This window comes from Mauremys reevesii, linkage group 1, assembly GCF_016161935.1.
Source record: "Mauremys reevesii isolate NIE-2019 linkage group 1, ASM1616193v1, whole genome shotgun sequence".
Classification (NCBI taxonomy): Eukaryota; Metazoa; Chordata; order Testudines; family Geoemydidae; genus Mauremys; species Mauremys reevesii.
Window position 1 is genome coordinate 288,048,154 of NC_052623.1, and position 26,560 is coordinate 288,074,713.

A 26,560-nucleotide genomic window follows, 5' to 3' on the forward strand; every position below is an offset into this window, starting at 1 on the left:
TTTGGACTTATCTAACTTGAGTACTTTTGTATCATTTGCAAATTTTGCCACCTCACAGTTTACCCCTTTTTCCAGAGAACTAATGAATACAGTGAATGGCACAGGTTTCAATACAGATCCTTGGGGACCTGACTATTTACTACTTTCCACCATGAAAACTGATCCTTTATTCCTACTCTTTGTTTCCTATCTTTTAACCAGTTGTTGATCCATGAGAGGACTTTCCCTTTTATCCCATGATTACCTACTTTGCTTATGAGCTTTTGGTGAGGGACCTTGTCAAAGGCTTTCTGAAAGTCCAAGTACACTATTCCAATAGATCACTCTTGTCCACATGCTTGCTAACATTCTCAAAGAATTCTAATACATTGGGGAGGCATGATTTCCCTTTACAAAAACTGTGCTGACTCTTCCCCAACATATCTTGTTCATGTGTCTGATAATTCTGTTCTTTACTATAGTTTCAACCAATTTGCCTTGTACTAAAATTAGACTTACTGGCCTATATAATTGCCAGGATCACCTCTGGAGCCTTTTTTTAAAAAAAACATCAGTGTCACACTAGCTATCCTCATTAGCTATTGGTCATCTACTAGATAGGCTGATTTAAGTGACAGGTTACATACCACGGTTTGTAGTTCTGTAATTTCATATTTGAGTTTCTTCAGAATTCTTGGGTCAATACCATCTGGTCTTGGGGACTTATTACTGTTTAATTTATCAGTTTGTTCCAAAAACATTTTTTTTCACACTATGCACAGTCAACCTGTGGAACTCCTTGCCAGAGGATGTTGTGAAGTCCAAGACTATAACAGGGTTCAAAAAAGAACTAGATAAGTTCATGGAGGATAGGTCCATCAATGGCTATTAGCCAGGATGGGCAGGGATGGTGCCCCTAGCCTCTGTTTGCCAGAAACTGGGAATGGGTGACAGGTGATGGATCACTTGTTCTGTTCATTCCCTTTGGGACACCTGGCATTGGGCACTGTTGGAAAACAGGATACTGGGTTAGACTGGACCTCTGGTCTGACCCAGTATGGCCATTCTTATGTTAACCTCCTCTATTGACACTTCAGTCTTGGATAGTTCCTCAGACCTGCCACCTAAAAGAATGGTTCAGATGTGGCAATCTCCCTCATATCCTCTGCAGTGACGACCAATGCAAAGTATTCACATAGGGCTTGTCTACACTATCACTTGTCGGTATAACTTATGTTGCACCGGAGTGTGAATAAACACCCCCGAGCAACATGTTATACCAACAGAAGCACTGGGGGTGGACAGCTCTATGTCAGTGGGAGACCTTCTCCTGCCAACACAGCTACCGCTGCTGGTGGAGGTGGTTTTATTATGTGAACAGGAGAGCTCTTTCACATTGGCATAGAGAGGCTACACGAGCGATCTTACAGCAGCGCAGCTGCATTGGTACAGCTGTCTCGCTGTTAGTTCGCTAGTGCAGACATGGCCTTAGCTTCTCCACAAGTTTTGTCTTCCTTCAGTGCTCCTTTAACACCTTGATTGCCCTGTGGACCCACTGATTTTTCGGCAGGCTTCCTGCATCTGATACACTTTTTTAAAAAACATTGCTGTTTGTATGTTTTGTTGGTTGCTCTTCAAATTCTTTTTTTGACCTTCCCAATTATGCTTTTACACTTGCCAGAATTTATGTTCCTTTTCATTTTCCTCCATAGGATTTGGCTTCCAATTTTTAAAGGATGCCTTTCTCCGCTCTAACCACCTCTATTACTCTGCTGTTTAACCACAGTGGGAGTTTTTTGCACCTCTTACTGTTTGTTTGTTTTTTAATATGGGCTACACATTTACTTTGAACTCTATTACTGTGTTTTCAAATTGTTTCCATGCATCTTGCAGGCATTTCACTTGTCAAAGGGGAGGGAAGATTAGGGAAACAGTAACAAAGACATACATTCATATAGGTCATCTACTGACCTGTGATTAGCCACTTTACAACCAGGAAAACAGCTAGTGAACAGGTTTCAGATAGATAGATAGATATAGATATATTATATATTATTATATATATATATTCATATATCTACCAACGTGATATATGCCATCATGTGCCAGCAATGCCCCTCTGCCATGTACATTGGCCAAACCGGACAGTCTCTACGCAAAAGAATAAATGGACACAAATCTGACATCAGGAATCATAACATTCAAAAACCAGTGGGAGAACACTTCAACCTCTCTAACCACTCAGTGACAGACTTGAAGGTGGCAATTTTGCAACAAAAAAACTTCAAAAACAGACTCCAAAGAGAAACTGCTGAACTCGAATTAATATGCAAATTAGATACAATTAACTCTGGCCTAAACAAAGACTGGGAATGGTTGGGTCATTACACTAATTGAATCTATTTCCCTATGTTAAGTTCTCCTCACACCTTCTATTGGCCATCTTAATTATCACTTCAAAAAGTTTTTTTTCCTTCCTGCTGATAAGAGCTCATCTCAATTGATTAGACTTTTCCTGTTGTTATGCATACTTCCACCTTTTCATGTTCTCTGTATGTATAAATATCTCCTGTCTGTGTGTTCCATTCTATGCATCCGAAGAAGTGAGCTGTAGCTCACGAAAGCTCATGCTACAATAAATTTGTTAGTCTTTAAGGTGCCACAAGTACTCCTGTTCTTTTAGCTAGTGAACAATTACACTTAGGAAAAGTTATTTACACTTTGGTGCCTATCACTGGGAGAAGTTCTTCATCCCATCCTCTGCCCCTCTTCACACTGTTCAGTGGGTCAGCAAATGAAGTAAAATTTACTGGCAAAGATTCAATTTTCTGAAAGGCTAAACTCCATCCTAGCATACTGAACAGGATGGTGCCACAAGGAAGATCAACAAGATTGAGTGCAGCAAGAGAGAAACAAACAGAAGAATTTGGAGGAAGATAACACCTTGAAAGATCCTTTGCCTGCCTAACACCAAATCCGTCAGAAAGCTGGTCTGGAATTAAACACAATTTTATCATTAGACACTATTAGATGAGGTGAGGTAAGGACACACTTTCATTCTTACCTCTGAATTTATTTTCTATTTTTGTTTCTTTGAACTGTGATAATTGTGTCAGAGGCAATTTTATGTTTAATTCCAGACTATTTATGAGATTTGGTATACACGGATCAAAGGATTTTGAAAGCTGACAGTTATATCCTTTTTTCTCTACCTATGTCCTCTTATTTATTAGATATGCAAAGTGCCAACATGGTGCTAGGTGCCAACAGCCTGCTAAAAATAGGATTATATCCACTACAAAGTCAGAAAGAGTAAGCAGCAGGATTCTGCCCTTATAGCAAGGGTCATCATAAATACTACATTTAAGGTAATACTCAAGTTGACTGTTTCATTTGATTTTAAATCAACTTTCTGACAGAGACTCCTTTCATTAGTTTGTCATGATCTTTCTAAAATTTAAAATTAAAATTAAATTTTAAAATTAAAAAGAAATATCTTAATGGTAGGACGAAGTTTTCCCAACATATACAGAATATCCATCAGTGAGACTGAACCCCAACCAGAAAAGACAGCCTTTTCCCCCCTTCCTGTTCTGGTATGCTGTACTCAGTGAAAGAGAGACTGCCATACACTAATTGATTTTCTCTGAAGACCACTTGGAAAACTTTTGATAGTGAGAATTACTTGACTCTTGTCTGTATTCACCATGCTGCCCGTTACTCAAAATGGATCTACTTGGCAGAGAAACAGAACAGAAACGTTGTCATCTTCAGGCTGGATTATGGCAATGGACTCTACTTAGGATGATTTTGGAAAGGCACCATAAAGTTTCAGCTATGTACAATGTGGATGACTAACTTTTAAGTGGGTTAGGCTAAGGGGAGCATACAACTCTAGTACTCCACCCTGACTTCCTATCTATTTCCAGGTGCACTTCAAAGAGCTAGCAAAGAAATAGGATAACTTGGTTACCTCAGTCCAGACTATTGCAATGTACCTGCCATAAGGCTACCTTTAAAGAACCCTAGGAAGCCTCAGCTAGTGCAGAATGTGGCCACGTGGCATTTAAGTAACATAGGTTGACATGACACCAGATTTCTATGCTAAGGTCCTACCAGGGCTCCACAGTTTTTTATCCCACCTTGAGTCTACAAGAAAAGTGAAAAACCTTTAGAGAAGCACAGCATTAGGCTCATGAACAGAAGTTTTGACCATTCCAAGTTTTTTCCCCACACAAAACTGAAATTGGAATTTGACCTGGCTTCATTGGGATGAACTGTATGTGACACCTTAAAAGGCACCCAATTTATTTGCAAAGGTTATCCTGATTATTTCCATTCAGAAACTGAAACATAGAAATTTAACCCATAGAACAAAGAAAAGAGGCAGAGGAAAGGTGACGTATAACACAGAATGGAAAAGAGGAAAGATACAAAACAAGAAAGAGCAGAAACAAACAAACGATGGAGGGGCTAAAGACAGAGAAATTGGAAAGTCTTCAGTACCAAAGAGATTCCTTGATATACATAAACTCTCACAGTACAATCCAGTCCCTTGCACAAAATCTGCATGTAACATTCCTGCCGGCTATGGCCACATTTGCAGTTCATTGTCCACTCCTACTCAAAAACTCTTTGTAGTATCATTATTAATTTGTATCATGGTAGCACGCAGAGGTCTCAGTAAGAATCAGATCCACCTCCCCCTTGTGCTAGTTGCTGTACAGTCACGGAGTAAGAGCTTACATCCTAAAAAAATACTTAAAATCAGACAGATGGGGCAAAGGGATTGTGACATGACATAACCCATACAGGTGGCTGCCACTGTTTCCTTTATAAGAGTAAGGATGACCTTGAAGTTAAGGTGCTAAATTGGGATGTTCTGTCACAGTTTCCCAGTGTGATCTTCAAGTCTTAGTTAAGATGAGGATACTATTACTTCCTCTTTCCCAATTTTTGTTCATCTAGTCTATTTAGTCCCGTTAAGGAAAGCACTTAACTTTACGCCCTGTGTTTAAATCTTACTGAAGTCAATTGGACTTAAGTACATGCTTAAGTGCTTTCCTGAACAGAGATGCTTTTCTGAATCAGAACCTCAGATTGCAAACTCCCTGTGACCAAAGCTGTCTTTCTGAACTCATCTATACACTGATTTAACTATATCTGTTTCTAAACCAGTAGTTAAACTCGGTATAACCCCCTAGTGGGGACGCAATTATTCAAATATGAGTGTATTCATAGCAGCATTGCTTAGTTTGGTAAATAAGCTACACCAATACAGCACTTATAAAAATTGGTATAACTGCACCCACAATGGGAGACGTACCAATTTAACTATAATAGCTTTTAAACCAATATACTTAAATCAGTACAAATACTATAGGCAAACAAGCCCTTATTATGTGCTTTTACAACACGTAGTACAAAAGGGGCTTGAGTTTGACTATGGCTTCCTGGTACTACCATAATGAAAATAAACTTGGTCTTGGTCTCTGGAGCCACAACCAGCGTTTCTGTAACAACTGGGTACAGGTAACCCTGATAACACTATTTCTGTCATTTCTTGCAAATATACAAAATCCAGAGCAAGTCACAAGACCTGTTAAAATATTTAAAAGATGATTTTGTCTGGAGAAACAGTGCTTGTTTATAAAATTACAAAAGCTCAAGTCCATTCAGAGAATTTGTGTTTCTTTTTTAAAATGTAGTCACATGAGAAATCAACAACTCCTTTTTCTTCCTATGGCCTCCAGGCATCAGTAGTCACCGCGCACCTGCTTTCATGAACACGTTTCATTTCTGAAAACCATACTCTCATGGTAATATAGTTGTTATGATATTCAATTCAATAATAAAAATATATAATTCCCAAGATCTTTGCCGAACTCTCTCAGTCCAGTGTGTAAACACGATGCAGTAAAAGCTTTGTTATCCGGCATGTTGACAGAAGTGGGAGTGCAGGTTAATCAAAAATTCTGGTTAACTAAGAGTTATACTTACCAATGGAATACCAATTTTCAAAGAATTAGAATACAATCAAATGAATAAAGTATGAAATAGTAAACAGATACTCACCAATCCAGTAGTAGCACTGCACTGCAGAATGGTTGGTTTCTTGAAGCACTTAGGTGTATACAGGTAAAGTTTTCTATACAATAGGTTATCTTACGACACTACATATCACTATGGGCAGAGCCTGGTGTACACCCAGATCACTAAAAATACACTTAACACTAAAACTATACTGAACATAATTTAATCTTTCTTTGATAATTCAGAAGGCACTTTAGGATCTTGCAGTGCCTCCGAGTCATCATTATCGACATCAGTTATCATTGTCGATGTAGAAGAAGGTGTAGAAGATAGGGTCATTACAGATTCAGTCCAATGACATACCCCAGAAGCTGCTTTTTTGAATAAATCCCAGATACCAGCTTGTTTACTTGTCTTTTGCCTCCTTTGCCTAAAAGTAGAGTGCAGAATGTGCAATTGCATAAACTCCTGAGCATTATACTAGTCCTGGTTACTAGATTGAAGATTTGTAAGGAGATATCAGAAATGCCAGTTAATAGAGCTTTCTGATTGATAAAGTGCCAGATAACACAACTTGTACTGTATATTTATATACTGTATTGTGCACAATGTACACACACACACACACACACACACACCCCTACACCCCTGCCCGCCTCTGAGGTTTCAAAGAACACCAAAAACTTGCAAACCTCAGAAGTGTGGCTGCAATTAATTGATCTTATTGGGAAACACTCATTAGCTTAACTGGAATCTGGTTGCCTATGACAAGGATTGAAATAAAAGTCCAGTGATCTTATAGTGCTCCAAGTCAGTCACAGTGCAGCTGAAGTTTATAGATGGAATTTGCAAGTGGAATTTGCAAGAGCAGAGTGGTTGTTGAGATATTCAGACATAAGGATAGGCAATGCTTTTGGTCTTACTTTGAAGATTTCAGATAATAGGACTAAAGATTTAAAGATGCATAAAATAATGCAATGCATATGATTATAAAATATATTTTCATACTTTAATTGAAACCCGTTTTTTTATTCTTTTCCTGTTGTAATACTATAACTGATACATGATGAAATAGTAGACACAAATGGATGTTATAAAAAGTAATTACACATCTCAATGCTAACCATTTACTGTTTAATCATTTTGAGAAAGCGTTATATATTTTATGCAGAGTTATACTGTAATGATTGAAGAGAATGATTAGATTATTAGTGTATAATTTAGGTAAATTTCTCTGCAGCAGGGATTAACATTTTATAAATTGTTTCTCTCCCTCTCTCTCTCTTCAGGAAAATCTTCATCAAGGCTGCCTTAAATCTTGCAAAGGATTATTCTTCCCATAAACTAGATTCATGGAGCTTAACTCTGGGCTTCCTGTTCTCAAATCATCAGTAAAATTGTCTACTTGACACTAATGAGGACTCTGTTCTACGAACTAGAGGGAAAAAACAGTTGCCAAGCAACAAGAATGACATCAGCAACCTGTAACATTTTCACACAAATATACAAACTGGGGGCGCTGCTGTCACAGCCGCTTTCACTCACACAGCTGAGACTGCATTAGACTTAACTCACTGTTTCTTACACAAACGCCCCCCTCCCACCCCTACATTCTCCTATCTAGTGCATCCCAAAAATAGCTCAGAGATGAGCTCCATGACTGAAGATCATTTTACAATTCCTTTGTTTCCAACCATCAAAACTGCATAAAGGAAATTTTAAAAGGGGTGGGCATTTATAATGCTTTATTCTTATTACTGCAGATCCCTTAACTGCATGTGGAATAACAGTTGGAAATGACTTAGATTAAACAGCACAGAGAAACTAAAATTAGATGGAAACAAAAAATCTTAAAATATGCTAAACTTATATAGAATGTCAGAGTAGGTGACAGATTGGATACAATAAATTAGAATACAAAATTATAGAGAAGCAGAGGTGACCACTGTGAGGAAACCAGTAAACCTGTGCAATTTAGAGAGCACAAGCTGTTTGTGCTTTAATTTACTGGAGCAGACCCCAGTACTGGCTCCCTGAACCCATAGGCAAACCTTTATCATTTCTAAAATAAAACCAAAGGGATTAAAAGCTTTTTCATGACACAGCTTTCCTTCCCTCAGTCACTGAACCTGCACCATCTTTGCTGCCTAGAGCACTTCCCATGATGCAGAGGAGGATTGATCATCTGTCAAATGCATATTTGAAGTAATTCATGTGGGATAAAACATCTTTGGAGGAGAATATAGAAGCCACATCCAGCAGGATGATGAGATGGATCAGAGTGAGTAGCATTGAACAGCTACCCCTGGCAAACTTAGGTAGCTGTAACAATTTTATTCCAACTAAGATGACCATTTTAAAGAATAAACATAATTAAAGCAAATATTCTTGAGTGCCCAGTGGATAATGTGGAAATGAATTAAAACTTTTCTGCAGGAAAATAATCCTCAAATCTGAGTACATTAATGAAGCAGATGCCAGCTAAGTGTCTGGATTAGAATCTTCTGCAACCAGAAAAGAGCCTCAGAAATCCCATGAGGATACAAGATTAGAGGAGGAATGTAGACAATGGTGACTCCAAATTACTACAGGTAGCAGAAAGATCAGTCCTAGTGGCCAGTTCAAGTAAGACACATCACTAGTCAAAATGTGAAGGATATGCTAAGAATGCATTAATAAGGTGATAGATATACTATTACCATTATATAAATCAATAGTCTGTCACCTGGCAGTTACACTAATTACCATACAATCAAAATTACTAAGGCTATCAATCCTTAGACCTCAAGGGAAAAACTGATCATCAGATGGATTCAGGAAGAGCTCCCCACTCATGACACAATGTTCGCATAAGTAGATAGGAAAACGAACAAAAATTTAAAAAAAGTTACAATGTTCCTTTATGTGAAACATCTTGACAGGCCACAGTAGAGGATGGGATACCCAGCCAACCAGAATATTAGTTAGATATGGTCATGGCAATGACTATGGTCCCGTGAAAAACTGCTTAAAGAAAGAGGCCACAGATAATGTTGTGTACTTCTAAGTGGATGAGCTCAGACTACTAACCCCTTCAAAAATAACTAATTAAGTAAGATAGCCACTTACCTATCCTATCCCCAATATGAAAGTCTGAGAGAAGTCCAGATTTTGCAAAACACGAAGTTCAGTGTCCCAAGCGTTTCACCGCTATGGTATTTTCTGCAGAATTCACCCCCTTCTGTCAGAGTTTTGATGCAGAATCTCGGCTTCCAATTTAAAAAGAAAAACGTTTCTAGCCTTTTTTGCTGCAGAGAAGGCCTCAAAAGTATGAACAGACTGTAAACTGAAACAATAGCTCTGAGACAGCTCTTGCTTCACTCATCTCAGTCAGGACCCTGTAGGCTTCATAATTTCACAATGGCATAATTTGGCATTTTCCGAAGATTCCATGAAATTCACCATTTTACTGGAATCAGAAACCCAACATTCTTTTGTCTACCTGTCCTGATGGGACCTGCTAGCAGCTGCCTCTTGCTCTGCAAGGTTCCCCCTATTGAGGAATTAATTGGATTACAATGCATACTCCCGGCACTATTCCACAGAACTAGGTAGCAGGGGTTGGAAAGAGAGAACTGGAATCTAACGCCATCACCCCGGAAAAATGTGGGAAAAAGAAGGATCTGAGACAGGTCACATGAGCATTACGGGAGTTGAAGCCTATGGAGTATGTATGGAAAATAGGGCTGTCAAGTGGTTAAAAAAATTAATTGTGATTAATCGCACTGTTAAACAATATAATACCATTTATTTAAATATTTTTGGATGTTTTCTACATTTTCAAATAAATTGATTTCAATTACAACACAGAATACAAAATGTACAGCATTCACTTTATATTTATTTTTATTACAAATATTTGCACTGTAAAAATAAAAAGAAATACTATTTTTCAATTCAACTAATACAAGTACTGTAGTGCAATCTCTTTATCATGAAAGCTGAACTCACAAATGTAGGATTATGTACATGTGACAAGGCATGACTCACCTCTGTTTCTGGACCCATTTCACTCCCAGGACCGCGGCGTCCTCTTCATGACACTGCCCTCTGGCTGGGTCATACTCCATGTACCCCCCTTCTGGGTGGACTGCAGTCCATTGTCCAGCCACTTCCTTCAGTGGCAAGTGCAGTCTACGCTTTAGCCTCTTCGCCAGTGGCGGGGAGCAGGGGAGAGGGACCCGGGCCCGCCCACTACTCTGGGTCCTGGTCCAGGGACCCTGTAGATAGCAGCCACTTACTGCATCCCCTCCGACTCCTCTGCGGATCTCCCTGGGCCACTTCCCCGCAGTCGCAGCACCTTCTTTGCCCTAGCCTCAGGGCCTCAGCCTGCAGCACCAGCCTATAGTATTGCTATGTCCAGGGTGCTTGCTGAACTCAGCCTGCAAGGCAGCCAGTCTACCTCCCTCTTCAAGCTCCAGGGAGTGACTCCCTCTGCTCTGCCCTGCAGCCCTTCTTATATGAGCCTGCCAGGCCATGACTGGCTGCTCCTCTCAGACCCTTTCCAATAGGCTGCCTCTGGCACAGCCTCCCTATGGCTGCTTTTAACCCCATTCCTACTAGTGTGGGGCAGCTGCCCTATCACAATACAAAAAACTAACTGCATTCAAAAACAAAACAATCTAAAACATTAGAGCCTACAAGTCCACTCAGTCCTATTTATTGTTCAGCCAATCACTCAAACAAGTTTGTTTACATTTGCAGGAGATAATGCTGCCCACTTCTTGTTTACAATGTCATCTGAAAGTGAGAACAGGCTTTTGCATGGCACTGTTGTAGCCGTCTCAAGATATTTACATGCCAGATGCACTAAAGATTCATATGTCCCTTCATGTTTCAACCACCATTCCAGGGGACATGCGTCCATGCTGATGACAGATTCTGCTTGATAACGATCTAAAACAGTGCGGAGTGACACATGTTCATTTTCATCAACTGAGTCAGATGCCACCGCATCAGAGTGTAACTCTTTTAAGACTTCTGAAAGCATGCTCCACACCTCGTCCCTCTCAGATTTTGGAAAGCACTTCTGATTCTTAAACCTTGGGTCCAGTGCTGTAGCTATCTTTAGAAATCTCACATTGGTACCTTCTTTGTGTTTTGTCAAATCTGCAGTGAAAGTGTTCTTAAAAGGAACAACATATGCTGGGTCATCATCCGAGACTGCTATAACATGAAATATATGGAAGAATGCGGGTAAAACAGAGCAGGGGACATACAATTCTCTCCCAAGGAGTTCAGCCATAAATTTAATTAAGACTTTTTTTTAAACAAGCATCATCATCATGGAAGCATGTCCTCTGGAATGGTGGCCGAAGCATGAAGGGGCATACGAATGTTTAGCATATCTGGCACGTAAATTCCTTGCAATGTCAGCTACAAAAGTGCTATATGAACACCTGTTCTCACTTTCTGGTGACATTGTAAATAAGAAGTGGGCAGCATTATCTCCCGTAAATATAAACAAACTTGTTTGTCTTTGTGATTGGCTGAACAATATGTAGGACTGAGTGGACTTGTAGGCTCTAAAGTTTTACATTGTTTTGTTTATGAGTGCAGTTATGTAACAACAACAACAAAATCTACATTTCTAAGTTGCACTTTCACGATAAAGAGATTACACTACAGTACTTATATAAGGTGAATTGAAAGATATGATTTCTTTTACCAGTTTTACAGTGCAAATATTTGTAATAAAAAATAATAATATAAAGTGAGCATTGTACACCTTGTCTTCTGCGTTGTAATCAAAATCAATATATTAGAAAATGTAGAAAAAATCCAAAAATATTTAATAAATTTTAATTGGTTTATTGTTTAACAGTGCAAACTGTGATTAATTGTGATTAATTTTTTTAATCATGATTAATTGTTGAGTTAATCGCATGAGTTAACTGCAATTAATTGACAGCCATAATGGAGAACATAATAAAAACCCATTCTCTCAAATTATCATGGTCAAAAACAGTCAGTAACAGTATTTGTATCAATGAGTATAGTCAACTATGAACCACAGCTCTGAGATTGTCCCAAAATTGCTTAGCAGTCTCTTTGTTATACGGTGCTTAGGAAAATGGGGTCCTGGTCTACGACTAGGGATCCTAGGTACTATCTCAATACAAATAATAAATAACAGTAGTAATTATAATAATAGTTCTCTGTTAAGAGAAGACAGGGACGGGAATGAAGGATATTTCATGGTGACAGAGTAAATTAAATTTTGCCATGGAATTTATTGGGTTGCTGACAGAGAATTTGGTCTTGTGTTACAGAGTACTCAAGGCCCTGATTATGTTATACAAACAACAGCCACCTTTTGAGCAGCCACCACAATATCTATCTTGATACCTAATGCTCGAACTGCTTTTACATACTTTACATACTCCATTTATGGCAGCTTATTTCCACAAAAGCAGATTTGTACAATTCTCTTTCAAAGTACACCTCTACCCCGATGGAACGTGAACTAATATAACACGAATTCGGATACAACGCGGTAAAGCAGTGGGGCGCCCCGGGCCCTTTAAAGCACCACCTGAACCCAGCTGCTTTACCGCGTTATATCCAAATTCGTGTGGCTCCCCGGGCCCTTTAAATCACCGCCCGAGCCTGACTGCCGGAACCCCGGGGCTACGGCAGCCGGGCTCGGGCAGTGATTTAAAGGGCCAGAGGCTCTGGCCCCTGCAGGGAGCCCCAGCCCTTTAAATCCCTGCCTGAGGACCACTGCCGGCGCTCCAGCGGTGATTTAAAGGGCCCGGGGCTCCCTGCAGCTGCTGGAGCACTGGGCCCTTTAAATCACCGCCGGGGAAGCTGGTCCAGTCCAGCACAGCGTAGTGGCTCTTGCCAGTACACCGTACTGGACCGTACCCGATATAACGCAATCTCACCTATAAGGCGGTGAGATTTTTTGGTTCCTGAGGACCACGTTATATCGGGGTAGAGGTGTATGTGTGAATAAGTTGCAGACCCCTCTGAGCAGACATTACATTTATAGTTAGAGAGATTTCTTTAAGAGACTATATCATAGAATCATAGGACTGGAAGGGACCTTGAGAGGTCATCTAGTCCAGTCCCCAGCACTCAAGGCAGGACTAAGTATTATCTAGACCATCCCTGACAGGTGTTTGTCCAACCTGCTCTTAAATATCCCCAATGATGGAGATTCCACCACCTCCCTAGGCAATTTATTCCAGTGCTTAAGCACTCTGACAGTTAGAAAGTTTTTCCTAATGTCCAATCTAAACTGCCCTTGCTGCAATTTAAGCCCATTGCTTCTTATCCTATCCTCACAGGTTAAGAACAACAATTTTTCTCCCAACTTCTTGAAACAACTATTTATGTACTTGAAAACTGTTATGTCCCTTCTCAGTCTTCTCTTCTCCAGACAAAACAAACCCAATTTTTCCCAATCTTCCCTCACAGGTCATTTTTCTAGACTTTTAATCATTTTTGTTGCTCTTCTCTGGACTTTCTCCAATTTGTCCACATCTTTCCTGAAATATGGCATCCAGAACTGGACACAATACTCCTGTTGCGGCCTAATCAGCGCGGAATAGAGTGGAAGAATTACTTCTCGTGTCTTGCTTACAATACTCCTGCTAATATATCCCAGAATGATGTTTAATTTTTTTGCAACAGCGTTACACTGTTGACTCATATTTAGCTTGTGATCCACTATGATTCCCAGATCCCTTTCCGCAGTACTCCTTCCTAGCTGGTAATTTCCCATTTTCTATGTGTGCAACTGATTGTTCCTTCCTAAGTAGAATACTTTGCATTTGTCCTTATTGAATTTCATCCTATTTACTTCAGACCATTTCTCCAGTTTGTCCAGTTCATTTTGAATTTTAATACTATCCTCCAAAGCACATGCAACCCCGCCCAGCTTGGTGTCAACCGCAAACTTTATAAGCGTACTCTCTATGCCATTATCTAAATCATTGATGAAGATATTGAACAGAACGGATCCTTGCAGGATCCCACTCGTTATGCCCTTCCAGCATGACTATGAACCACTGATAACTACTCTCTGGGAATGATTTTCCAACCAGTTATGCACCCACCTTATAGTAGCTCCATCTAGGTTGTATTTCCCTAGTTTGTTTATGAGGAGGTCATGTGAGACAGTATCAAAAGCTTTACTAAAGTCAAGATATATCACATCTACTGCTTCCCCCCATCCACAAGGCTTGTTACCCTGTCAAAGAAAGCTACCAGGTTGGTTTGACACGATTTGTTCTTGACAAATCCATGCTGACTGTTATTTATCGCCTTATTATCTTCTAGACGTTTGCAAATTGATTTTTTAATTATTTGCTCCATTATCTTTCCAGATACAGAAGTTAAGCTGACTGGTCTGTAATTGTCCTTATTTCCCTTTTTATAGATGGGCACTCTATTTGCCCCTTTTCAGTCTTCTGGAATGTCTCCCCCCTCTTCCGTGACTTTTCAAAGATAATTGCTAATGGTTCGTATATCTCCTCAGTCAGATATCTCCTTGTCTTGTATCTACAAGACAAATGAGCCTTTCTTCTTACACTTAATAGGAATAGAAAGAAATCTTATTTGTTAACCTTTTTTTGAAGACAGAAACAATGATTGGACAATTTCACTTCATACCTTTGTTTTACTGGCACTGAATAACTAACAGCTCAATGCAGAAGAGGCTCTCTAATGCAAACTTTCACAACCATCACCTCTTCAATTACAGCAAAGAAGAGGTCTTGGAGCGACAATTATATTCCTCTACTAAAATCCAGGTTCCAGCTCTAATGGGAGTAATCCATTCTCAGTATTGCCTCATGTATCCATGCTAAGGAAAATGGGTACCTCCTTGGAAAACTGGACATACCAATTATAAGTCCTGAATTTTAGAAGATTTAGGCTACTTAAAAGATATTTTTATCAAAGTAACTTACATGATATTTATTTGGAATGCTTAACTAGAAAAACCAATATACATGTAATGCTGGGCCCCAAATGTATTTTTCTATTACCCATCACTCACTCACACACACACACACACAGAACAAAACATATGTAAGCATGACAGGAAACTTTTTCTTTGAGCACAGGAACTTCTGAGCTCTAAACCTGAATCTGTAAGGACTTGCTGTGTGGCTTGGGGCAAGTCATCTCTCTTCCTCAATTTCCACATCTGTGAAGGTGGGATAACACTTACCTACCTCACAGGGGTGTTATGAGAATTAATTAGCTCATGTTTGAACAACCACTTTGAAGATGAAAAGTGCTATTTAAATGCAAAGTATTATTTTTCTATAAATATGCAAAAACCAAGCACCTGCACTAATATATGCATAAAACCAAAACAAAATTATCCCTTCTCTATACATAGATGAACACAATGTTCAAATACACTACTCCCATCCACAGGCAGGTCTCTCAAACCTCCTCTACTCCAAACACATACAATCATATCTTCTAAGATATGTAAATTATATATTTAATGCTTGTTTTTATAAAACTTGTGTATATTGTGTCATAAGACTATCTATAAAAAACAATTAAAAGAAAACAAAAAATTTATTATTGATTAAATGACCCAACCCCTAGATATCATCTTCCCTGGCTCCATTCTAATAAGTCATCACGGTTTACAGGTGGTCTCTGACAAATAAAGTGAGAAGAAAAGATGTCTAGAGTACCAAATGAAAGAAGTGGGCTGGATCTGACAAATAGCAGTATAACAATTTTAGAGCCTTTTTGCAGTTGTTGTGCATGAGGCAAACAGGAGTTTATTTTTTTAGCATTGGCTTACTCCTGATCAGCAGAGTTGTTTCAAGTAATGGACAGCTTTGGTTATTCCAACTGAAGTGAGTACCTCCCATTGCGAGGAAATTGCATGTTATTTTGAAGAGAAAATTGATTGGCCTGAAATATCCACTTCAGCAGATGCAGAGCGATTAAGCCTTTTCTGGCTAAGTTTAGGCCAATGATGCTCCCTGAGATACTAGAGACATTAGGAATATTTTGTGCTACAATCTGTGCTTTGCAAACAAGTGCTTCTTTTCTGAGCAAGGCAAGCGGGGAAGAACAGCATCCCCAGCTGGTGGAGATTGCTGATTTCTGTAAAGGAAGTTGTTGTGAGGCCATCACTTGGTGCTGATGATAATAGCCAGATTTTTCCCAGGATCGCATTTTTCCATTTTTGGTTAAGATTCCTGTGGCAAAACAATTCTGAGAGCATTCTGACGTACAAAATCTTCCTGACCTCTGTCAATCTAGGTACAGACTGTGGAGTATTCTGGGTGCCTTGCTAGATGATCTGCTGATAAAGATCAAGTGTCCATACTGACACTGAGGAGTCCGATGGCACCTTAACAAAAGCTTATGCCCAAATAAATCTGTTAGTCTTTAAGGTGCCATCGGACTCCTCGTTGTTTTTGTGGATACAGACTAACACAGCTACCCCTCTGATACATATTGATACTGTCAGATCTATCAGCTCTCATAAATACCATTGGCCATGAAGCACTGATGACTTGCCTCATTTTCTTCCATTAGGGTTTACAGACTTCATTCCTATCTCCTAAAGAAGTTCCAGATGGTCATCGCTGGCAAATGCTTTTCTCTCAAAGAGTGGTCCCTCAGGGCTTCATCTTCTTTCTTTCTACTCCATCCAATGTGCATACAGACCAATTAAGGAGATATGTACTATGGTGTTTTAATATGCCACTGATAACCACGCTTTCAAATGCCTTACCTAGCATTTGATAGATGCTGCCCCATGGATAACTGGCTGAAGCTCAGCCTAGGCAAGAAGGAAGTGAAATTGGTAAGACTGGGGAAACAACCCAAACATATGGCAAGAATTCTATCTGGCCATACAAATGAGGGTGGGTTTCTCTATCATTTATTACTCAAGTTTGCAGTCTATGGGTACTGATGTAACCCCAAGTGCTGTTAGATGATCGCACAGCAGCGGTAATCAGGATATTTTTTCATCTGCATCTGGTCTGGAAGGCATAACTATTTCTTTCAGATGTGGCCTTGCTATTATGGTATCACATTGTCACTTTCATATTACACTACAGCAATGTGCTGTACATGGAACTTCACCTTAAGTCATCTAGGAAACTGAAGTTAGTGCAGAATGTGGCAGCTGTGAGCACACCATACTTACCGGATTGGGGATTCTACCCTGGGAAGTAGACACTCTGAAAAAAATGTGAGAATCTTGGTGGATAATTAGTTGAATATGAGTTCCTAGAGTGATGTTGTGGCCAAAAGAACTAAAACGTGATCCTGGCATGTATAAACAGGGGAATCTTGAGTAGGAGTAGAGAAGTTATTTTACCTCTATATTTTGCACTGGGGGGACTGATGCTGAAATACAGTGTCCAGTTTAGTGCCCACAATTCAAGAAGGATGTTGATAAATTGGAGAGGGTTCAGAGAAGAGCCACAACAAAGATTAAAGGATTAGAAACACACAACTTATAGTAACAGAATCAAAGAGCTCAATCTATTTAGTTTAACAAAGAGAAGGTTGAGAGGTAACTTGATTACAGTCTATAAGTACCTACATGGGGGAAAAGTATTTGATAATGGGATCTTCATTAGAAAGGTACAATTACAATCCAATGGTTGGAAGCTAAAGCTAGACAAATTCAGACTGGAAATAAAAACCTTACCTTTTTAATAGTGAGTGTAATTAATCATTTGATGAATTTACTAAGGGTTATGGTAGATTCTCCATCACTGAATTTTAAAGTCAAGATTGGATGTATTTTTCTAAAAGATATGCACTCAGAATTATTTTGGGGAAGTTCCCTGGCCTGTATCAAACAGGAAGTCAGACTAGATGATCACAATGGTTCCTTCTGGCCTTGGAATCTGTGACTCTGCTCTTATCTGCATTGGCTGCATGTTGGTTTGCAGGTAGAGAGTAAGGCGTTGGTATCGACCTACAAAGCCCTAAATGGCTAGGGACCTGCCTGTCTGAGAGATTTCCTCTCTCTCTCTATGCCAGATTGTCAGTAATTCATAACTATTAGATTCTTTACCTCTGTAATACTTTTATAAAATGTACTTTGATTCATAGGACCAAACGAACTGTCTAACACCTGCTTAAATTACAGCAGACATCCAGCATTATCTGGCATGAACTGTCTTGCTCCAAAGCTCAAAATTTTCAAATGTAATTGAATGGATCTCCACAGGGTATGATTTAATGCACTGAAGACTTATTTAGTATAGGAATCAGTAATCTTTCACAACAATAGAAATCCACTTAATAAAATGTTCTTCAAAGTGACAACAGACTGATACAGGATCATCATAAGATTTCTCTACATTAAAAAAAAAACTAATATGAAACACATTCTCCTGCTAGGAATGACATATGTTTGTTCTCAGACATCAGGGAGCCTTTTCTTTAAGCCTCGGTGCACTAGCTGCATAAAACGGCACAAGTTTTATTCAGACCTATCAAAAATGAAAATGGATTGTTTTATTTATGAATCTATCCTTCAGTATTACTAAAGTTGCACCGGAGGAAAAAAATATGTTCTCTCTCCATGCTGTAACACTTTTATTTTTATCAACTAATAGGCACAAGGATTAAGTAACAGGCAACACCACTATCTTTTGAATATCTCACACAAGTGCTGAAATGTTTATATAAATAAGCTGCACTTTAAGCCCACTAGACTGATTTTATTGTACATGGTAAATCAGATCAGATCAGATCTAAAGAAACTTCTCTATTCCAGGCAATTGTATCCTTAAACCACATTTTTCTGCCTCATGCCCATTCTATACGCCACCCATCATGGAGCAGGCAGTAAGCTTTCTGCCTCATACAAAGATCTGTGAAATTCTATAATCAAACAGTGATGCACAGAAACTGAAAGGAATATTCTTGGCACAAAGAGATCAAAAAAAAAACAAGCATAAGGCTTTTCTAATGTATTCTGATAATTTTATATATAAATTATATAGAGACACACACACGTCATTCAGAGTTATGGTAAATAGCTGTTCAGTCTAACTGCCAGAACCAAGCTGTCTAACTGTCACCAGAATTTGTGACACACAGTTACACGTACACTGGGGCTTTTGATTCTCCCATTGTGATCTAAGGGCTCAATGCAGGTCCCACTGAAGTCAATGGTAGTAATTTAATGGGTGTTGGATCAGGTCCAAATGGAGCATGACCAAAAACTGAGGAGCCTATAGTGTGCCATATTTTTTCATACATAAAATAGACTGAAAGTGTATAAAATAAATCTAAAAGCTTCTCTGATAGATCAAGTTTTGTGTGAGGGGATAACACATGTACATGTATAATATAGTTACAGACAGAAAATATAGTGATGATAATAATGATGTTAAATCTTTTAAACACAGGTATCAGAAAACACTATATTGTGTTTTCCACATTAGCAAACAGTGTGTTTAAAATAAATATGTACTGCTTTCCACCCCCACCCAGAAAAGCATAAGTGGATCCTTAAAGAAATAGGATCCCATGCAAACATAAATAGAAAGTCATATGGATGGAAGGATCCTCCTGTAGTGACTGCTTTGCAGAAAACAGGAATGAAGTCTGTAAAGCTTGGTGAGGGGGAGGGAGAGGGAGAATTTCAAACAATATTGCAAAGTGCTCACCAGTTTGCCACCAGTGATCCAACACTGGGACCTTGAAGACTTTTTTGGACCATTCTAATGTCTCCACATCACAGCGTTCACCAGCTACAAATAATGTTCGGAACCTAAATAAAATGGTAAAAATTTTAAATGTTAATGCTTGATAAGGAAAGGTAAAACAGAAAAGGAATATGTTTCTCTATAAACTTTAGAAACATGTGTTCTATGTCCAAGATGTTGAAGGGTGGAAAGTGTGTTTCTGTTCCAGCTTACTGAATGGAAAATGCATTCCTATGGATATTAATGTATACTACTTAATATAATACTTTAAAATAACCTCTTTTTTAAAAATGTGAAGGCCTTGGGCACCATGACTAGCTCAACAATTCAAGAAAAGTAAACTTAAATATAAAAATGTATTAAAAACAAAACAGGCACAATATAGAAATTGTGTACGGTGTCAATAGTTACAAAACAATACAATATACCAAAAAGGAGCTCTGATTGTGAGCCTGGAGATTGCTGCGGTTTTCATAAGGGTATAAAGGAGACCAATGGATGGCAGAATGTTGAAGATAGAGAGTAGGCTTGTGTGTGTTATGTCAGCATATGTTCCTAAACAAGATAGAACTATGGAAGAGACAGAGAGCTTTAGAAATGATCTGGCAGAGTTAGTGGTCATGGTTGAGAGTAACTCCTTGTTAGTGGTGATTAAAACTGCCATGCTGGTGAAGGGTTCCCAGTAGACGGAATGGTGGGTAAATCTGGCTTTGGTAAAAAAAAAAAAGGCAGAAGGAAAGAAATGGGTTGAGCACTGTTTGTTTAATGAGTTCTCAGTGGCAAATACATGGTTCGAAAAAAAGAGAATCCCACCTGGTGACAAACTACAGTGAAAAAAGCATGCCCCAGGTGGACTATATTTTGATAAGAGGAGAACATATGAAAATGGTGAAAGACAAAAACGGTTATATTGACCGATTATGTGACAGAACAACAAAGTATTAGCTAAAAAAAATTGCAGCCTGAGAAACCAGGAAAGAAGATGATGCTGAGGAAGAAATTGCATTTGTGGTTATGTAAATGCGGGCGGGGGGAGAGAGAAAGAGTTCTGCCAAAAAGTAAAGGAAGGCTTTCATACTTTGACAAGAACAGTGAGGGAGAATGGAGGAAGTTTAAAGAATGTTTCATCAAAGCAGTAGAGGTAATGTGCCAGAATGAGTGGTAGGATGGGGTGCTTTCAGAAAGAACAAGCTGGTGGTGGAAGTCTGATATAAAAGAGAAGTTAAAAAGAAAGACTGAATAATTCAGAGAGTTTGAGGAAGCAGCTCGGGATCATGAGCATCAAAAATGCAAGCAAAAATTAAGGCTAAAAAGGCAGTTGGCTGAGGTAAGAATGGTGGCAAAGAGGAATGATACTGAAAGCTGGAGGAAGATGGTGGCAGGAAATTGGTTTCAGGGCTGGACAAACAGAAAAACAATGAAGCACAAGGTATGAAGAATTCTTTACGTGAGAAGAATGGGAATTGTGTGGTGAGTGACTCTGTGGAGATGGTAGAGATATGGAAAACATATTTTCATAGGCTGTTAAATGAGAAGTGAAAGCTGCAAATGCAAGCACCAACAAGTATCAGGAAGTCTCAAAAGATACTGATCTCTACAGAGGAGGTAGAAGCAGCACTGGATAAGAGGAAGACTGGTAAAGCAATTGGTGAACATAAATATTGTTGATATGATCAAGGCCACTGGATATACTGAAATAACATGGCTTCACAGATATGTGATTTATTAGACCAAGGTAGGATACCAGATGACTGAAGAATAGGATTGATTGTGCCTTTTTGAAAGGATAAGGATGATGCAGATTATCCAAACACCTATTGGGGCATCATCCTGTTCTCAAAGCCCTTGAGAGAATTTTGGAAGCAAGACTGAGATGCAAGGTATAGGAAACTATAGAAGAGGAGCAACATGGCTTTTCAGAAGGGAAGGAGTACTATAAACACAATATTTATAATGAGACGGAAATTTGAAAGAATGATAAATGGAGGATTTAATTGCTATGCAGTACTGACTAATCCTGAGAAAAGCATGTGTTTTGGTTCCTTGGGAACTGGTGTTTGGAATATTGAGATGGATAGGAAAGGGACTTCAAGAAGTGGAGATGACAAAAGAACTGTACCAAGGATCACAAGCTAAGGTGGTAACAATACATGGAATTTCAGAGAGTTCTGAGGTGATGTGGGAGACAAAGCAGTGTGCTGAGTCCACTTCTCTTCCAGTTATGGAGTTCATTAGTAGAAGAAGCAGGACTGTAGAGCCACAGAGAAAACTAATGTATGCTGGCCTTTTTGGCTGATAGCAAAGAGGAACTGGTAAATATGGTATCAGAGTGGGCATCTGTATTTGAAGGCAAACACAAAGAACACTGGAGTTACGCACGTAGGGAAGGTGGAAGAAGAGAGGTTGACTGATGTTTCAGGAGAAAAACTGAATCAGAAGAAAGAATGTGTACTTGGGACGTACATTTAGTGCCTTCAGAGAAAGAACTGGAGAAGTGAAAACAAGAAACTAATGTGCATGGGCGGCAGTGACAAAGGTGACAGAACTACTGTGGGATGGGAACTAAGTAACTAACTGAAAGGAACAGTGTATGCTGCATAGTTGTCCCACCTGCTGTATGGTTTGGAAAAGGTGGGTCTTATAGAGATGGAAGAAAAGGAGGTAAGTAGTAGACAATAATATACTGAGGAGAATGGCTAGCATGCAGAGGGTAGACAGAGTGTACAGAGAAGAAAGCAGGAGGAAGATTAACTTGGGACTCTCAGTGACAGAGAATGACGACAAGCAAAGAAAACATGGGAGGAAGTGAACAGCAAGAAAGGAAGACTGAGAATATGTTGGAAACACTGTCAAGAGAAGCTTGAAGACAAAAAGCCTGGACCTGCAAGCCTACAAACCTGTACCATGGACTGCAAGGAATGGCAAAGAAACGTGGGCACTTCTGACCCTGTGTAAACAGGAAAAGAAGTCAAGAAATGATGGGAAAATACCAAAAAGGAGCGGAAAAAGTATCAGAGACAATAAGAAACCAATTAACAGAAATTAAGATGTTTTATGGAAAGACCAGTAGTCTCTCTATAGTTAAAGTTGTAAACAGTGTTCCAATTTAAGGCTGGTTTTCTAACCTTAACTGAACCAGTCATTTCAAAATGGGATTTCTAGCAACTACTGAAGCTAACCCCCTTCTCAGAAGTACAACCAATGTGCATGAATAATCTTAAAGCAAATCTTCTAAGTTATATATGAAATAAAAATAATACTTTGAAAATTTGTAAATTCTGTGAGACATAAGAGAGGGACAGAGAGAGAGATTGGCCTAAAAGCAACCTGTAAATTTCAGAGGCAAACAACAATGGAGACAATATATATATAGCATTTGAAACCGTGTTGAAGGTTCCATACTCTAAGAGTTTACAAATCATTTAGATTTCCAAATAGTACTATAAGGTAGCATACTTCTTATAGCCACCTCTTTGCTGAACAATATGCTCCATGCACATTAAACACTCAATTGATGCTGTATGTACTTGACATCATAGCACGTGTTAGAATTCTATTCATCTGGAGGATGTTCTCTAGCAAAATGCAGCAGAAACAGATGCACCTTTTGGCAGCAGCAATAGGTGCTATTTGCATTTATATTATTATTATTAGATTAAATAGTGCTATATAACCATGTATTAAACCCACACAATCTTTTAACATCATGTTTTATCATATGCTTTGTCACAAGTTGTCATCCCTCATGAAGCACTACAAATTCATTTCACTCCCCCTTCAGTATGGTAAGGACTTGAAGGTGAACTAAGGTGCTTTTTAAATAGGTCCCTACAACACAAAATATTATGTAGGATCTAGAACTTAGAACATACTTGCAGACTACAGGTCTTATGCAAACTCTTAGACAGTAACTTTACTCACGTGCATAGTCCCATTGTTATAATATATCACATGCATTTCTCATTTCCGAATAATTTACGCACCGCTTTTCATGTGCCTGTTTTTATCTGTCCACAGACAATTAGGGTATGTCTACACTGACCACCGGATCGGCGGGCAGCGCTCAATCCAGCAGGGTCGATTTATCACGTTTAGTCTAGACGAGATAAATCGACCCTCGAGCGCTCTCCCGTCAACTCCCGTACTCCACCACCCGTCCCCTGTCGACTCTGCCTGTTCCTCTCGCAGTGGAGTACGGGAGTGAAGACACTGCGGTGAGTAGATCTAAGTACATCAATGAGAGATACATAAAAGATAAATGACTGCGTAACTGTACTTACACGAGTAGCCACATTGACCTTGATAGGATAGTTGTGTGAATAAAATTACACACATACGTGTGTGCAGGACTAGGCCCATAAACATTACAAATACATACAAAATATCTGAAAGTTGTTTATCTTTTACTAATTTGGTGAACGTGAATTCAGGGTTCTGCATTTCTCCTGAAAATGTTTTTGTTTGTTTTGGTTGGTTGTTTTTTTTTTTGAGGGAGTAAGCAAGAGAGTGTGTGTGATGTACATCATGCATGATCCACTGACGTAGAGTATTTTAATCAAATAATGAAGTCACATGAACATTATGCTTCATGTTTGAAGAATATGGTTTTGTGTCAAACAGTGTACTATTTTCATAGACATTTCCCTTACAAAAAATTGACAATTATATACATTAATGAGCACTAAGTTTGTCTGGCACTATAATTCTTTATTAGTCATCGTTCAGTGAGTTTCACTGTAACACACTGGACAAAATGTCTCATGTAAGACAACAATTCCATTATTGTCAATGATAACAACCCAAGAGAGAAAGGAGGTTGAGATGATTCATAGTAGTATTCCTTTCTTTTCAGCATTAGCAGGATCCTGCTGTAAGGAAGCTTATAGCAATGTTCCACCCCAATAGACTTATAATAAAAACTTAATTCCTTCACAAATTAAACTGAGCTCACCAAATGAGATGTTATTCTTCAATTTTTTTTTACTCCAGTTCAGTGGAGCAATCTAATTGTTTGCAAAAGGAAACATCTCAGGAGGCACAATTCCAAAGAATAACAAAAGCTGTATTAACTAAAACAATTAATCTTAATTGTATTAATACTATTGGCTGTAACAGTGATTTCCTCTCCATGGACATGAATCTTTGGCTCCATTCACAGCATAGCTCTACATGCTAGGCAATATTCTAGTAGTAGCCAAAAGTTAATAGGGTGAGAGAAAACAAACAAAACAAACAAAAACAGCTTGTGCAGTTCTAAAGAGACCACTGATTATCAATTAGGGGTCAGCAGTGTCCATCCTCTGAATTAACAATGACTTGAGAGAGTACTTTACATAGCAGTTCAAGATGGAGAAAGATGACTACAACTGCCACAAGGATCAGAGTTAAGTCCAATTTATATATATCATTTTGCTGCCATGAAAAAAGCAACCTGCGGCAAGTTGAAGCAGGCAAACAGAGGAGGACAGATGAGGAAGTTTCTAAGTTTGTTCAAAAGAGGCAGGCAATACAAGACAGCATGAATGGATTAAAGTAGAAACAGACCAAATGTTTCAAACTTGGAAACCTATAATTAGGCACCTAACTATATTTTGGAACCCAAGGGCTAAGGAGAGGTGCAGAGTCACACCACCTCTGAAACCTAAACATGGGCACCTAAATTTATCAGCCTGTGTTTATTCTGTCAAACTTCATCTATGCATCTTGGGGGTTTTATAAAGAATTAAAATAAATCTCACAGTTATACCGTGAAAACATTAAAAAACTAAGGGCTTGTCCACCTGAGCTAGCCCACCTGGAATTAGAGTAGTGGTTTTCAACATATGGTCCATGGACCCCTGGGGGTCCACAGATTATGTCTAAGTGGTCTGTGAAAGGTTGTCATTACCATAGAACAGTGGTTTTCAACCTGTGATCTGTGCATGCCTGGGGGTCTGCAGACCATGTCTAAGATTTCCAAAGAGGTCCGCACCTCCATTCGAAATTGTTTAGGGGTCCACAAGGTTGAAAAAAGGTTGAAAATCCCTGAATTAGAATGACCACACTCAAACTAAAACAGACAGACTTGATTAGCAGCACAGAGTGATTCAGCTAACAGTTGATGATTGTTATAACTCTAACTACTGCATAACTGGAGCCTCTAGCATCCCCACCCAACCTCTTGCATCCTTCCCTGAATGGGCCAGATAGTTTGAACTTAAAACACCATGTAGCTTGAGCTAGACTTGTGTGTGTGTGCACGAGAGTGAGGTTAGGGGCAAAATTCAAGTTATAGCTTGAGCTAACAATCCAGTGAGGACAAGTTCTTAAGTGTCACATAGGTATCCCCATTTTACAGATGGGGACATAAATGTACAGAGAAAACTTTACAAAGACTTGCCTAAAGTTAGAGGGACAAGGTGAGTGAGGTATCTTTGACTGGACCAACTTTTGTTGGTGAGAGAGACAAGCTTTACAGCTACAGAGAGCTCTTCTTCCTGTCTGGGAAAGGCACTACGAGTGTCACAGCTAAATAGACTAAAGCAAAATAAATATGGAATTAATTATTTTCTCCTACTGAAGAGTAAATCAAAAGTGTGTAAGTGATGCAGAACACTATATATGTATACATATGAAAAAAGTCCTGATATTAACAATTTTATATTTTTAATCGCACCTAAACCTTAATGGTTACAATATGTCAATGCATTTATTATTGCAGTCCTGCTCCTTGAACTTGATATGCAAGAAATCTTGTGACCGCTGTGTTAAGTGAACATGTCCTAAACCGCTGTTTCCAAAACCTGGATTCCTGACATTATAAATCAATGTAATTAAGCTTTTAGGACTTCAATCCAAAA

General features: G+C 38.9%; 1 protein-coding gene across 2 annotated transcripts in view; it reads right to left on the minus strand.

The window, feature by feature from the left end:
* The window catches only part of ACSS3 (acyl-CoA synthetase short chain family member 3), a 119,250-nt gene that overhangs the window by 40,274 nt on the left and 52,416 nt on the right, over nucleotides 1-26,560 (minus strand). For both annotated transcript variants that reach the window (XM_039520722.1, XM_039520720.1), the window contains exon 9: nucleotides 19,683-19,786. In XM_039520722.1, the coding sequence (XP_039376656.1) occupies nucleotides 19,683-19,786 (104 nt within the window). The remainder of the gene's footprint in view (nucleotides 1-19,682; nucleotides 19,787-26,560) is intronic.